This window comes from Felis catus, chromosome D3 (assembly GCF_018350175.1).
Source record: "Felis catus isolate Fca126 chromosome D3, F.catus_Fca126_mat1.0, whole genome shotgun sequence".
In the NCBI taxonomy this organism is placed as follows: domain Eukaryota; kingdom Metazoa; phylum Chordata; class Mammalia; order Carnivora; family Felidae; genus Felis; species Felis catus.
In genome coordinates this window covers 56,106,722-56,122,080 of record NC_058379.1, presented here as the reverse complement: position 1 = coordinate 56,122,080, position 15,359 = coordinate 56,106,722, and the positions used below count along the sequence as shown (strand labels likewise).

Here is a 15,359-nt window from a genome sequence, read left to right as displayed (position 1 = left end):
ACTTGGTCTCTGATTTCTTCATGTATATGGAGATAACAGCATCAGCTTTACCAGCTGGTAACCTCTGAAGCTTGTATATAGTGAGCACCTACTAGCAGGTGGGACTCCTAAAAAGGTTTCCTGTACATTTCCTTAGCAACAATAAGTGATAGAAATTCCTTTTTTATATTTGAGCTTTAATTTGCCTCCTGATAAGTTCAATCCACTTGATGTGATTTCCCTTCGGGAGACACAGAAGCTTTGCTTCTAGCCACTTGATAATTTATTTCTCACACATTGGGAAGCACCTTGATTAGCATCTTCATTACCATCTGAAGGTTATGTAGAAAAGCCCCTGCCCATGTGGAGTTTAAAGTTTGGCGGGGGACATAACCTCTTGACCTTTTGACATTGGAGCCGTTCAACTCCATAACCATTGCAAGCACAATGTCTATCACAGAGTGAGGCCTACAATAGGGCTTCAATATGTGGATGTTGCTATCATTATTCTCTATTATCATCAGACAGTTTTGAGACATTCATCCATTCTGATCCTTCTGCTCTATGGATGGCTCATATCTCATTGAAGTGAGATATACAAAATTAACCCAAATTTGCCTCCTCTGTATAGAATATATAGAAAGCAATCATGACCAGTTTTGATAGGGACAATTATGAGTGCAATTAATTTTTTTTTATTTTACAGAGAGAGAGAGAGAGAAAATGGGAGAGAGGGGCAGAAGGAGAGAGAGACAGACAGACAGAGAGAGAGAGAATTTTAAGCAGGCTCCATGCTCAACACGGAGCCTGATGTTGGGCTCGATCCCAAGACCTCAGGTTCATGACCTGAGCCAAAATCAAGAGCTGGGACGCTCAACTGACTGAGCCACCCAGGCACCCCACGAATGCAATTTTAAAAAATAAATGGCTCGTTCCTCTAGTTCTTTTCATTAAAAAGCTGAAAAAAATCATATGTATTTACATATGATCACATCCTTTCTATTTTCCACTTAAATGCTTATTTGGAGGCTGAAGATAGGACTTCATATTTATCTGGTTAGTTTCTTTTAATTTTTATCTCATGCTTGTAATTGTTCTGATAGTTTTAAAAATTTTGATTTTGCCACTGGCATTTCCAAGGGCCTTCCCAGTTTTGTGTCCTCTGTAAATCTGAGAGGCTCATTTAGAAACTTAATTCTCTAGGGTTCTGGATAACCAGAGACAGAGAGACTATCAGAAATACCTGAACACTAAATCTGCCTTTTCCCCTGATGAGGATGTACTTTTACTGATGCTGAGCTTGGCTCAACGGTCAAGAGAGTCTCAATATCTGAAAATAATCCTTTAAAAGAAGACATTAGGGACATAGATTAGTTGCGTGAGTTCTTTAAGAATAATGATAATCCGCAGGTATAAAAGGGCTGTGATGCAGCAGACAATTAAATGTCTTAGCTCCAGCAAAACTTTATCCTCTGAGGACAGAAATACTAGCTCCTCTGCACCTCCCTCTCATAGAGGCTCTAGGGGCAATTTGGCAAAGGTGCACCTCTCCTACATGTAGTAATGATGATGCTTAGGGACGGGAGTGCACTGACTGTTCTCCCCTGCCCTATCATGATGTGGACTTAACTGACCCTCTTTTTGTTCGAGAATCAGGAAGGGGTCTGAGGGTCTCTAGATGTTTCCTATTTGTATAAGTTCTTCCTGGCTGAAGTTCAAAGGGGATGCACCTTGCACAGACCATGTAAGTGGCAACCACAGGATCCATCTGGATTCTGGGACCCAAAAACGCTGAGCTGAGACATGCTGCACAGGCTCTTGCTCTGCTTATCCCCCTTGTTTAAAATATTTATTTGTCCCACCCCCAATAAACCAGAAACTTAATTCAGTTTTACATGGGTAGTCTCTTCTTGAAAGTCTGTAAGTTTGTAGTTTGCCTTGGGAGTAGTTGCAGGTCTTCTGTGTCCAAGTTATTGGTTAAAACCAAGCACCTGAACAGGGCCACACATAGACTCTTCTAGTATGCTACTAGAGGCTGGCTTCCAAGTTGATTGACCCATTGCTTATTCCTGCAGATATGGTCACAACACCACCTATAAATCAACCTAATTGTATGGCAAACTGACTCACATCTCCAACACATGCACAACATAAGAGACTTTGTCAGTATCTTGTTGAATTAAGGTTCATTTTTATGCTATAGTATTTTCCTGAGCTAGCAGTCTAGGAGCCTTATTAAAAAGGGAAATTAGCTGACTTAATTCCTTTATAAAAAAGATGGAATTTGAATAAATGCATAAAGAAGTCAATAGAGCAATCCTTGTTCTTAGCATGTTGAAATGTCTAGGATTAGCACTATATTTTTTCCATGACCTGAAAATGAATCCATCTTATCATAAAACCTACAAGTTCATACCCTAGACTCTCAAGAATCCATATTGTTCCTTCTTAATAAAAAATGAGTATAGCATTTCCCTATTTTTAATTTTTTTGCAATGGTCTCATTATTTCTGAAAAAAATGGATGATATTTTCCCCTGTATTATTGTATCACTGGGATATAATTCTTTAAAACATGCAGATTCAACTCATTTAAATAATACCTTAGATTTGCTTCATAATTATACAGAAGGGACTGGGGCTAAATAATTAAGGGCAGAGATGAATATTACTGTCTCCACTTCTTTATATATTTGAAACTTTTCATAATGAACATTTAAAGCTAATCCACTTAAGGCAATTTGATGCTCTTGTATCTTGTCTTCCAATCTCTCATATCCACGTCATACTTGGAAGAAGGTGATAAAGACAAAAACAAAGATGCAGTTAAGAAATTCTGATTGATCACACTGTTATCTCCTACAAATCCTGTTTTTCCTTTCTTTTGTTCTTCCTTTCAAGATTTTTCTCTGCTCTTCCTCTCTGTCCTTCCTTTCCTCCTTCTCTCCCTCTCTTCCTTCCTCCTACCTCTTACATTCTTTCCCTCCATTTGTCCATCTATCTATTTATCCAACCAACCAACCAACCAACCAACCAACCAACCAACCAACCAACCTATCTTACCTACTTCTTGGCTTTAGTTTTATTACATTCTAATGATTTTTAAAATATTTGTAATTATTTGTTTTGAGAGGCAGACACAGTGTGAGTGGGGGAAGGGCAGAGAGTGAGGGAGACAGAATCCGAAGCAGACTCTAGGCTCTGAGCTGTCGGCAAGAGCCCGACGTGGGGCTTGAACCCATGAACCATGAGATCATGACCTGAGCTGAAGTCTGACACTTAATCGACTGAGCCACCCAGGTGCCCCTAGTTTTATTACATTCTAAATAGTTTCACACAATTAAAGTATATTTTGCCTTTCATGTTTTGATAGCTCATTATAAAGCCTTTTATAAAGTCATTAAGATAATTAAATATCTCATTCATTTTTCAAATTTGCTCAACAAATATTTACAGAATAAAGATGAAGCCTATGAAGATTCCATGTCTGAACTCTTCCATGCTTGCTGATTGTGTGTGTGTGTGTGTGTGTGTGTGTGTGTGTGTGTGTGTGTATGTGAAGTAGAGAGAGAGTGAGAGAGAGGTAAAGGAGCTAGGGGGTCAAGGATAATGGTCAAATTTCTCTCTTAGGACACTTAGTGGGGTGGGGAGGCCCTCTCTGAGCCAAGGTACAAACAGGAGGCATAGGTTTGCAGGTGCGTGAATGAAGAGTTCAGTTTTGGGCTTACATGGATGTCCAAGTGGAGATATCAGCGGCAGTTGGAGATACAGATATGGAACTCCTGACTATGGAATACGTTCTCAGAATTACCAACAAACATAAAATGTAGCAATTTGTCTTAACTGGGCCAAGACTGGGAATATTCTTCCAAGAGAAGTCTCTGCATACAGCCATGGGCACTGTTAGTGGAATAAACAGTGAGCCCACCTCAAGTTGTTTCATTAGTAGAAGCCGTGACAGTGAGGAAGCAAGGCTGGAGGGACACTGACTTTATATGCTGACTATTCTGGATAAGATGGTTCAGGAGAACATGGATGTGGTTTTGAAGGACTCCTTGAAACTTGGGAGCCATGACAATAAAGGTGAAGCCTTGAGAGAAAGTAAAATTGTATATGGAGGGAATTGTTCAAGAACAAAGCTTTGGTATGATCTGGCTTCAGGGTGTCTGGGATCTGCTAAGAGACAGAAAAAGAGAACGGCAGTGGTCAAAAACAGCAGGAGACCAGACTCGGGTGGTGACATCAGAGAGTATTTCCAGGATGGTGACCCATGGTATTAACATCTTAAAGAGGCTGAAGAGCAAGAGAAATGAAGAAGCAAGTGGAAATAGTCCCTGTACCCACCATGGCCTATAGTGGTGTGTATGGTGGGCTCATAGCAGTGGGCTCATTCGTGTCGTTGTTTTCAATTTTTGAAATCAATTTTCCTAAAAGTCACAGTGTGCATTGCAAAATCATGCTGTAGGTTCCATTCCCATTAGCCACGTGCTGACTTGTAGTCCACTTCCTGAAGAACTATCTGCCTTTGAAGGATTCTGGTGTTTTCCAAGTACCTACACTTGCCTCCCTTTGATTTTCCATCCCCCCTCTGTGCAGAGGCCAGTGGTATCATTGTGATTTCTCCTCAGGCCCTTCCTTATCCTGTTAGATAGCCTTCCTTATTCTGAAGGAATGTCTTCCAATCACTCTCCTCTGGTTAAAACCTACCTATCCTGTGCCCTGTAGGCTTTTAAACCAACATTTATTCAGCATCTAAAGAGAATGGATTTGAAGGTAAAGGTTTATGGTTTACCTTCTTTAAGCTACCTTAGGAAGCATTCCCAACAATGACTGACAAGTTCATAAGTAAGTGTCATATAAGGCCGAGTGATGTCCTCTGAGAGCAGAAAAACAGAGAAGGTGATTTAATTCCAAGAACAATTTATTCTGCTAAAAGCCAATCTGATAAACTTATTTGAGCTGATAAACTTATTTGATGGCTGAAAAGCCAAGGTGAGGATGACATTTACATTTAACTAGTCTTTTTAGTTTTAATCTAAGGTACCAAATAAACTGATAATTAGGGCATTATACTGAAGGGAATTTTTGATTAAGGGCAACCTGTCTAGAATTTCTTTAATCGAAGTTGGTGGCCACAGAGTTAGTGTTTCGTTTTGCTTTTTTTTTTTTTTTAATACAAGGCTAGTCTTTTTTTTTGCTTACGTGTGAGTCCACGCTATCCTTAATTTCATTTCTTTGCCATTTCTTTTTGCTTCTGAGGCCTGTGGTTATGAGCTCAGAGTAGATGTTTAATGCATACGTGCTGTAATCAACTGAATTTGCCTAAATTTCTTACCAGTTGTTCTTATCAATTATTGTTCTCTGTTCATTACGGCCTTTGTTCTCTGGCCTTTGTAAGGCTAAGATGCCTTAACATTTCCCTAAGCCTGACTAAATTTCAGACAGGCTTCTTCCTGACTCTAAGCCTCTGAGCTCCTTTTCTTAGAGCATTTACTTTAGAAAACTTTTCATTGTAAATTCTCTGCCTGCCCCTTTGAGAAGTAATCTCCTAGCCTCTCAACAGTTTTACATCCCAGAAATATCTTTCTTAAGGACCTGGGAACCAAACCTTTGAAATGTAATCATTGGAGCAGATCTCCCAGTCTCTGGGGAGGGTAGAAGCTTAACTTCCTAATTGGGACAACTGGCAAACACAACTGATCACCTTCCCCACGAATAATCTTTAGGACTTTAGCAGTAGCTCGCTACTAGCTCACTCTGGCATTTAAAAACCCTCCTGCCTTCCAGGGAGTTGAGTTCAATCTCCCTTCTCTCGTGTGATAGTCTTGACTGCATTGCAATAGTCTTGAATTAAGTCTTCCCTGCCTTAACACCTTCACATGCAATTTTTCTTTGGCATTTGTAATTTCCGAAACAAAAATCTCTTTGGCACTTTCTTTTGCTGTTTAAAAAATAATTATTTCTAGAAAATACTCAGCTGACCAGATTTACAATTTCCTCCTTCTTTTTTAGCTCCCTCACAGATTCTTGGAGGAACTTACTTTCCAAGGCCTGAGGTCAGTCTTCCCTGTTAATAGCTTCCTGGTCTTTTTTTGCAGTCCCTCAGAGAGAGTTGCTGAGGCAACCCATATTATTTTTCAACTATTTCACACATTCTCAGTGAGATCACCTTTCTCTTTTGTATGACAATCTATCTATCGAAATCAATTCTTCCCTCTGAAATCAGCCAGTCGTCTTATCTGGCAGAATCTTGCTGTGGACATGTCCTGCTTAGTGTTGATCTAAATATAATGCTCACGAAAGCATTGTTAAGGTCAGATATGTTCACCTGTTTTTGGCCAACATCTGAGTCTATTATTTAGCATACTCAAGGAAAAAAGATACATCTTTGTGTGGCTTGCTTAACAATTCTGATCACTAATGAGGAGAACTCATACGATGACTTAAGGGGTGCCTGGGTGGCTCAGTCAGTGAAGCACCTGACTCTTGGTTTTGGCTCAGGTCATGCGTTGAGCTCTGCGCTGACAGTGAGGAGTCTGCTTGGCGTTCTCTTTCTCCCTCTCTCTCTCTCTCTGTCCGTGCCCCACTCACGCTGTCTCTCTCAAAATAAATAAATAAACTTAAAAAATAAAAAAAAAACCGATTTAATAAAGCGCACGATGCATGACAACCTTGAGAAGTTTCTATGAAAAGATAAAGTTACAATTTGGGAACGGATGCAGTTTTCCTGTCTCTGTCACTTGAAAAACTTAGAGCTTTTCTGTTTCTGTGGCTGCAAAACTTATGTCCATCATCCTTTGATTCAGACAACTTTAACACGGAAGACATTTGTGACATATGTATTTGTGCCAGGAATTGCCCCAGGTAGAATTGCCCCAGGAGGAACTGTGACAGGGGACTTAAACTTACATGAGTATTTACAAAAGCATCAAATAAGCACATTTTTAGAATTCTTGCAGTGTGTTGGCTGGTACATCTTTAATGTAACAAGGATATTCAAAGCTTTCCTCCAAGGCTTTACCGGTTCGTTATGTTAAATTTTAATATAGTTTTCTTTTTCTGACAAACCACTGGCCCATAATGTATGTGGCTCCTGACTTTCAGTCTAAGAATCTATGGTATGGAAGGACACCTGTGTTGCTTTGCATTTTGTGTAGATGAGCAGCAATAATTAGGTTCCTTCCTCTGTTAGATTTGCATCAACGAAGGTCACAACTCCAGGTGACCGGCCATGCCAGAAGCGAATATACAGGACCAAATATGGCCTAGGAAATTGGAAGGTCATGGCTGCAATTCTCTCAGGCACTTCAGACGTGTCTCTGAAAGTGGAAAAAAGCAAGGAGCATGATTGAGATTTCTCACATCAATTTTAATTTTCTTTCCTTTTTGTTAGTTCTGATGCGGTCTCGGTGCCTCCAGATTATTGGGAAACGATAAAGGAAAATATGAATCTTATTATCTGGGACTTTCCTTTATCTGCTCCCGACCCTCATTCTTGCCAAATCAGTTCCAATCTTCAGTGGAAACCTAATTTTGTCTAGAGCCTTCTCAGAGAGAAAGGCTTACAACTCATGTCTGCTCATCCTTATTCCCTGTGCAGGGAAGGAGAGATAAAAAGACAATAAGGGAATTGTACTTTTTTCTTTATAAAATGTAATTTGAGGTGGGCGCCCCCACCATGTCAAGTTCTCTTTTTTCCAACATGGACATGTGCTATCATATTGCAGTTAAGACGTTCAACAATTCGTTTCACGAATCATATCTAGTGCCTACAATATGCCAGATGCTGTGATAATGAGGGGGCATGGACACAGACTTTAAAATTTTGTGGACTGTATCAATGCCAACACTAAATAGTGGTTATCACGTGTCTGTGTGTGGGCATACACGCGTTCGGCTCAACGAAACTTTTTCCTTCATAGAAAACATACACTCCGGTAATACATTATGATGATTCACTGACTAGTTTAGTTTAACTCCTACCTGATAGGAAGCAAAAATGCCTAAATGTACATTTTATACCAAGAATTTAGGGTTTTAAGGACAAGCACAAGTGCCATAAGGATTAAATGGTTATTTCCAGTCTTTCTGTGAGGATTCAATGGAAACTACGTGGTGTTCCTTAAACATGCCATACTTACTCATCTCTGCAAACAGCTGTCTTCTTTCTGCCATGGTATTTCCTCTTTTCCCACTATCTTCAATCATTCTATGAGACAAAATGGTTATAATGTTATTACCCTCCTGCTAATGAGGCAAACAACCATTTCTATGTAAACACACTTGCTATAGTTATGCCACACACACACACAAACTATTTAAAACTGTGTATTTAAAAAGTATAGCTTCACTTTCACCAATTTAAATTGCCACGCATATTTTTCCATACGCGATGTTGTTGTAATTGTTGGAGGGGTACAAAATGTTTATTTGCTAACATAAAAATAACCACAATAGCAGATGACCTTGTGCAAAACTGAATACAACCATCTGCCATCTGTTAGGTGACTCATTTCACATATAGTTTCTCTTTCAGTTTTGGGAATCCCTACGAAGAATATAGAACAGATATTATGGATTCCATTCGACAAATGATGAGATTGAGAGTCTCAAGGTGAATGGCGTAGACATTTGGACTCCAGACCAGTTTGCCTTCCGCCATATTCTGCAGGAGGTTGTCCCCATGCACCTCAAATCTCAGTTTACAAGGAGGTCATTTTCCAAATATTGATCTCTCATTTGAGTGTTTGGAACCGGCAACAGTTTTTCTGTACGTAATAATTTCATGCGAGGTGGTTAGATTCACACCTCTCTACTTAACCATACCACTGTCTGCAGTAACCATTTAAAAAGTACTAGGAAAATGCCAACAGTTAAGACACACAATAAAAAAATATTTAAAAATTAAAATTTGACTTGAGGAAAAAGAAGATAATGAGAAAAGTTAATGGAAATGTTGTTTAGCCCAATAGACTTTAGAGGACTTTGGGCTAAATAGTAAAGGTTTTATAGGTTGGTGGAGCTGATTTTTTATTATACTGAAACTTTTAAAAACTAAAGTTTCCTCTCTCATACACTCAATGAATATACACATATACTAACATGTTTTGATTCTCAGGCATGGTAAACAGAAGGCACAGCTGATCTTTTTGCCTCCCTTTAATGGACCCTGCTCTTTCTCTGTCTATGCTATTTTTTGGTTTGGATTTCTCTCTCTCTGTGCCTAGCTAATCTGCAATAACCCATCAGCTCTTGGTTTAGGTGGGTCTTCCTCTGAAATTCTTCCTAACTCTCTATGATTGGCTGGGTTTGGTGCCTTTCCTCTGAACCTCCACAGCCTGCTTGCTATCCCTTTTTTCTCAAATGCTGAAAATTCACTTGATAAATCTTTATTGAGTGCCTTCTATACTTCAGGAATCACATTAAGTTCTGGGTATACAGTGATCAAGTCAGACAGAGTTCTGTCCCTCAAGTGTTTATACTCTAGTGGGGGGCGGGGATACAAAAGCATAGAAGCAATGAAACCACAAAGAAGTAATTATGGGCATAGAAGTGGATAGATAGGTGAGTGTGAGAGCCACTGACTACCTGAGGGTAAATTTAACAGAACTAGGTTGTAGAAGATGGCTCAAAAGATAATGGGGCTGTGCACAAATAACTCACCCGAGGGTAAAAGAAAATATTAGTGGTGACAACCAAAGTGATGTCAGTCAAACTGGTCAAACAGCCTCACCAGCTGTTTCTATGACGGAAGGGTTATTTGCCTACTGCCAGGAAGGGAAAGAAGGACAGGGAACAGCCTTGGTTTCAGAGTTAAGGGAGGAGCGTGCTCCCATTCATGATGGGTGATGATGTAACCGGGGTCTGGCCTAAATAATAATTGGAAAAGAGTGGAGTTATTAATGAAGTGTCTTCAATTTGGTAAAAATTCACTGCTGAACACAGGTACTTTCTTTTTATGATTTTAAATATGCAAGTATGGTGGATATATAGAGATCTGGAGAAGGACACACCCTTCCTGATTCATATAACCCCATCTCCTTTACTCCAGAGGAAGTGGGTAGATAATAATCTTACACTCACAAAATAGTCTGGACACAGCTTCCAATCTTTATTTCAAGAGCTTAGAAGCCGAACCGGAGCAATAGAGAGACAGGGGATAGAACCAACGATACGTTCCTGCATCTGTCTGTATGTTGAAATGAGATGAAAAGAACCTTTAAAAATAAATCACAAAGAATGGCAGGCTGGAAAGTTCTGATGGAAAATATGGGGGAAAGGAAAACTAGGCACCAAACTCACAGTGCTTACTTCCTGAATCCCGCCATCGGTGCTGTTTGAGACATCTCTTTCCTAATTAGCCTTTTGTGTCTCTCTGTAAGGCCTTTGAAGGCAGTAACTTCAAAAATTCTAAATCCCTCACAGTGCTTAGCAAAATCCAACCAGTAAATGATAGGCCCAGTTAGTATTTTTGAAAAAAAAAAAAAAAAAAGAATGGAACAAAAATAAATAGAGGAAAAACAGTAAGAGCTAAGTTTGCTCTCCATGAAACAGACCTTCACCTATATTTCCCAAAAGCGACTCACAGAAGAGTTCAGTTCAGATTACACTGGTTTCAGAAATTACTTGAAATGAGAGAAATTAATTTACATCTATTAGGACCCAGGGCCATACATTGTAAAGCAAAATCTTATCTGAGGAAATAGAAGTTGCAAATAGATGTAGACTACACTGGTGTCACCTTTTGGTCTGTTCATCATCATTCTGTGATTAATTAACTCGTAAAAGAACCATCATTAGTTACATAATAGGAATTAATTCTCACTTGGAAGTAAAATGCTTACCCTATGAGGACAAGAAGCAGAAACTCAGTAGTGTGAATAATGGAAAGTGTGGAATATAATTAAAAATGTAAAAAGAAAGTAACACATCTCTCAATTGACCCCTAAAGTTTCCTGGGAAGCAGCACCATTAGATCAAACTGAGAATACACGCTTCCTACCCATTGACCACAGTCATCACGGGAACAAGGGGAGGCCTGCTAGTTTATAGCTTACAGGGATGCCACAGAGGGACTTATGGACAGTCAGCTTATGAATCAAATAGGCAAGGACCACCACCGTGCTCCTTAGTTTCCAATTTAACTCTGATCAGTGGGCCTTGAGATACACAATGCTTGACTTTCGAAAGAAAGAAAAGCAAAACTTTCAGTGGGGGCAAGAGGAGGTGTTTTTACAGAGAGCTATCTTGCTTCTGCAATTGTCAGGAAGCTCGGCTCTTCATGAATTTAGTGTATCAACAGCTGCCCAAAGTCATATGGAGAAGATGAAGGAGAAAAGAACCCATCTGTGACAATACAAATGTCACAAGGTGTGTGGCTCACCAACATGCCTAAGTTGGTGAGTTTCTGTTCCTCCTTCATGTAGACAAGATGCTTGCAACCTTAGAATTTACCAGATTACATAAATGTCAAAACAGCAAAAGGAACTAACAGGTGATGAATAAGTGATGAGCCCCATTAAGACATTCCCTTTACTAAGGTTCAGTCCCATGAATTATACAGAGTATGTGTTGTTTTCACTTCTGAGAAGCTATCCATTTCATTTGCTTAAGAAATATTTATAAGGTAGCTATAATTTGTCAGATACTCTGTTCGTTTCTCAAGATCCAAAGATGAATAAGACATGATCCTCGCTTTTAAGAAGCTCACGGTTTAGAAGAAGAAACAGATTATCCCAAATGATAATTGTAATTTGGTGTAACATAATGAAAATATGTATGTAGTTTATTTCTGGGAAATCTGAAGGAAGCACCAAAGGGTGACTCTGGAACAGAGTTTTAAAGGAAAATCAAGAATTTTCCAGATAGAAATAAGTGGAGAAAGGGTAATCAGAGTTAGAGGCCATCAGGGGAAAAAAAAAAAAAAAACCACGGAGCTTTAACAAGAGTACAGTGTGTGAGAACTGGGAATAATTCAGTATTGGTGAGTGTACAAGTGTGAGTAGAGATGCCAGAACGGGCATCAGATTAGAAGGTCTATTCTTCATGTCTAGACAGAGCAGGGCTTTCCTGTAGAAGACTGGATGCTACCCAAGGTTAAGTAGGGAACTGATGTGTACACATTTAGATTGTGGCAAGAGGACTCCAGCGTACTGAGCGGAGGAAAGATCAGTTAGGTAGGGGGGCTAAGGAATGGGAGCGCATGATTAAGGGAAGAGTCCAGTTCACCGGATACTTGCGTGATTCGGAAGCAAGGATATGACGTCTTACGCTCAAGGACTGATTTGAGCGTCAGGGCAGACGCAATGGGGCTTAGTGATTTGCAGTCCACATGAAGAACAGTGGAGGACAGGAGCTCAGCCTTTGCTCTCCCACCCCACTTCACACATTCGAGGAAACAATCTGCAACAGCAATGACTTCACAGAAAGGGAGTTCGCCAACTCACCCTCTTCCAGCATTGCCAACAAAAGGGGGCTACAAAACCAGACAGGGAGGGCTCCTGCTCTCTGCCCCTCTTTATGGGGGAGGGATGAAATACAGTAGAAGAGGTGGGAGCCAGCAAGAAGCAAAGAATAAATCACAATACAGGGCACAGTGTTAGAAGACACGTGAGTTACATCTTGGCATCGTGAGAATAAGTTCACATTGAAGTATCACATTCTTGGGTTGCTTCCTTCACGACACTTCTTTAATCCAACATCACCCATACCAAACACACTATTACACATGACAGAAGAAGTTTCAAATGTAAAATCTTAAACTGGTGGTGTCTTACATTTGTATAACTTTCTAAAGATTATAAAATGTTTCTCCCTATAACCTTGTGCGGAGCTTGGGGATATATTATTATTCCCAAGTTACAGCTGAAGAACTTGAGACCCAGGCAGGTAAAAAGTGTTTCCCCAAAACACATTTTTTTTTTTTCTGGCAGGGGAAGAAAACTAATCCATTTTTTTCTTGCTTTTAAGTTTTAAATCCCTAACCTAGCATGAATTCCAATCACCAGTACTCTTTCTCCAGCTGCCACTGTTCAATACAAATTAAGACCTCCTGACACTGGTAAACTGAAAATAAGTTGACAGAACTTGGGGATTAAGAGGCCAAAAGGAGATGGAGGGTTGAGGTCCACGGCTCTCTCGAACTTCAGGAGAAATTCATGCCTCTGTGAGCTACTCCCTAACGGAATCCTCCTATTCTAAAACATGGTCATACCGGAAATAATCATGGAGATGGGAATGAATCCCAGCGTCCAGATTGATGTAAACCCAGACACATATAAATGCACCACGTCACCCACAGGTTCACTCTCTCACGTTTTAAATCCACAAAGGCCGATGATGTTTTTAGAAACGTCTGGCTCTGCTTTGTCTCTGCTCCACTAGAGCAAACACTGAAGACGTGCAGACCTTGTGTTTAGTATGACGAGACTGTTTCCATGCTTTGTTTTCCTCTGCTTTGCTCCAGGTGGATGGCAGGAGGGCGCTGGGTTCAGCAATCACCACCCGCTGCAATCCCTGAAGTTAATAACTGCAGTGAAGGCCATTTCAAGCTCCTTTCCTCCTCTAATTGATTTATTGGTGGCATATAAATGCCTGTTTCCATTTCTGTTAATGAAAGAGGCCTCTGATAGGACTTTCGCAGATTTACATTCTCGTCCTAATCTTTGGCAATATAATAAAAAAAAGTATTCAGAGCTCCTTCCTGAGGCAAAGTATAATTGCACTTGCTTTTACTTCCCAGTCCTTTATCAAGATGAGCCCCTGAAAGTAGGGAAATGCTGTTACTAAAATAAATGGCTCTAATGGGTTTCAGATTTCTTTTACTTTGAATGTCATCTTTTGGAACTTGGGTTTTGTGTTTGCGGGGTGATAGGTATGAGCTCACTATTTTAGTATAAGCACCAGCTGGATGTGTTATCAGGCATTTGATCTCTCTTCAAAATTACCCGCTTTCAGAGTTCTCAGCTGTGGCTGCCCATCACATTAGCCTGGGGACCTTGTAAAAATGCAAATACCCAGACCTACCAAAAATCTGGGGTTGGAGCCCAGTGTTTATGTTTTTAAAAGCACTATAGGTGCTCCTGATACACAGCCAGGTTTGAGCTAGAAATAGCATACCAGTTGAGGGGCGCCTGGGTGGCTCAGTCGGTTGAGTGTCCGACTCTTGGTTTCAGCTCAGGTTGAGATCTCGGGGGTTTTGTGAAATCGAGCGCCGCATCCGGCTATGCGCTGACCATATGGAGCCTGCTTGGGATTTTCCCTCTCTCTCTCTGCTCCTCCCCCCTGTTCATGCTCTCTCTCTCAAAATAAATAAATAAATAAAATAAAATAAATAAATAAATAAATAAATAAATAAATAAATAAAAATAATGTTATGTTAAATAATGTTAAATAAATAAATAAAAATAATGTTGTTAAATAAATAATGTTAAATAAGTAAATAAAATAAAATAAATAAATAAATAAATAAATAAAAATAATGTTATGCTATTTGCATAACATTAGGTTGGAGTTCTTCCGTTGCTTTGTAATATGTTTCTCCTGTTTGTAAGACTCACTTTAAACTGTACTTTGAGCCCAGGGAGAAGAGAATTAATTCTTTGGGGAATGTAAATATACATGAACTTTTACGTACAATGATATGGGTACCTAATGAGGCAAACTTTAAGAAATAGAAGAAAGCCATTAAAAAGTAGAGAAAACCATTTTTATTCTGGAAAGAACTACTCTCAGCAGTACTGTCAAGTAAGGAAGGGACCTGCTGTTCTGGGGGAAGCGTGTACCAGACGTTTAAGGACATTTGGTTTTGTTTGGTTTTGTTTGCTTTCGTTTGGCTTGGGAAGAGTCTAGGACTCCTGCTCATTAGCAGCCGCGATCACCCGCACCTCCCCCTTCTTATTAGCAAGGGCTTGAAGATTGCAGAGCAAAGCTGGGAGCAACCTGGAAAGGGTAAAGAGGAGCCTTTTGGAAGGATGATGATCAAAATATGAACTCTGTAATGTGGGGATTGAAGTTATTAGGATGCTTCTGAAGGACTGGAGAGCCCCGTCTAGGAGCTCCATTAATAAGACCTCTCTTCATTTAAAAGGACCTCTCCTGGGCTGTCTGGGTGGCTCAGTCAGTTAAGCAGCTGACTTAGGCTCAGGTCACGATCTTGTGGTTCATGAGTTTGAGCCTTGTGTCGGGCTCTCTGATGTCAGTGAGGAGCCCGCTTTGGATCCTCTGTCTCCCCTACTCTCATCCCCACTTGGGCACATTCTTTCTCCCTCTCAAAAGTAAATAAACATTAAAAAAGAAAGGACATCTCGAAAGGGAAAAAGACCATACGAGGGGGGCTGTCTATACTGGTGCTTCCAACACTGCATCAGGACCTAAGATTTT

General features: G+C 40.0%; 1 protein-coding gene across 35 annotated transcripts in view; it reads right to left on the bottom strand.

Annotated features, from left to right (window-relative positions):
* Positions 1–15,359, bottom strand: part of DTNA (dystrobrevin alpha) — a 355,973-nt gene that overhangs the window by 117,967 nt on the left and 222,647 nt on the right. For all 35 annotated transcript variants that reach the window (XM_019815144.3, XM_023241871.2, XM_019815145.3 and 32 more), the window contains one exon: positions 8,120–8,187. In XM_019815144.3, the coding sequence (XP_019670703.1) occupies positions 8,120–8,186 (67 nt within the window). In that variant the 5' untranslated portion in view covers position 8,187. The remainder of the gene's footprint in view (positions 1–8,119; positions 8,188–15,359) is intronic.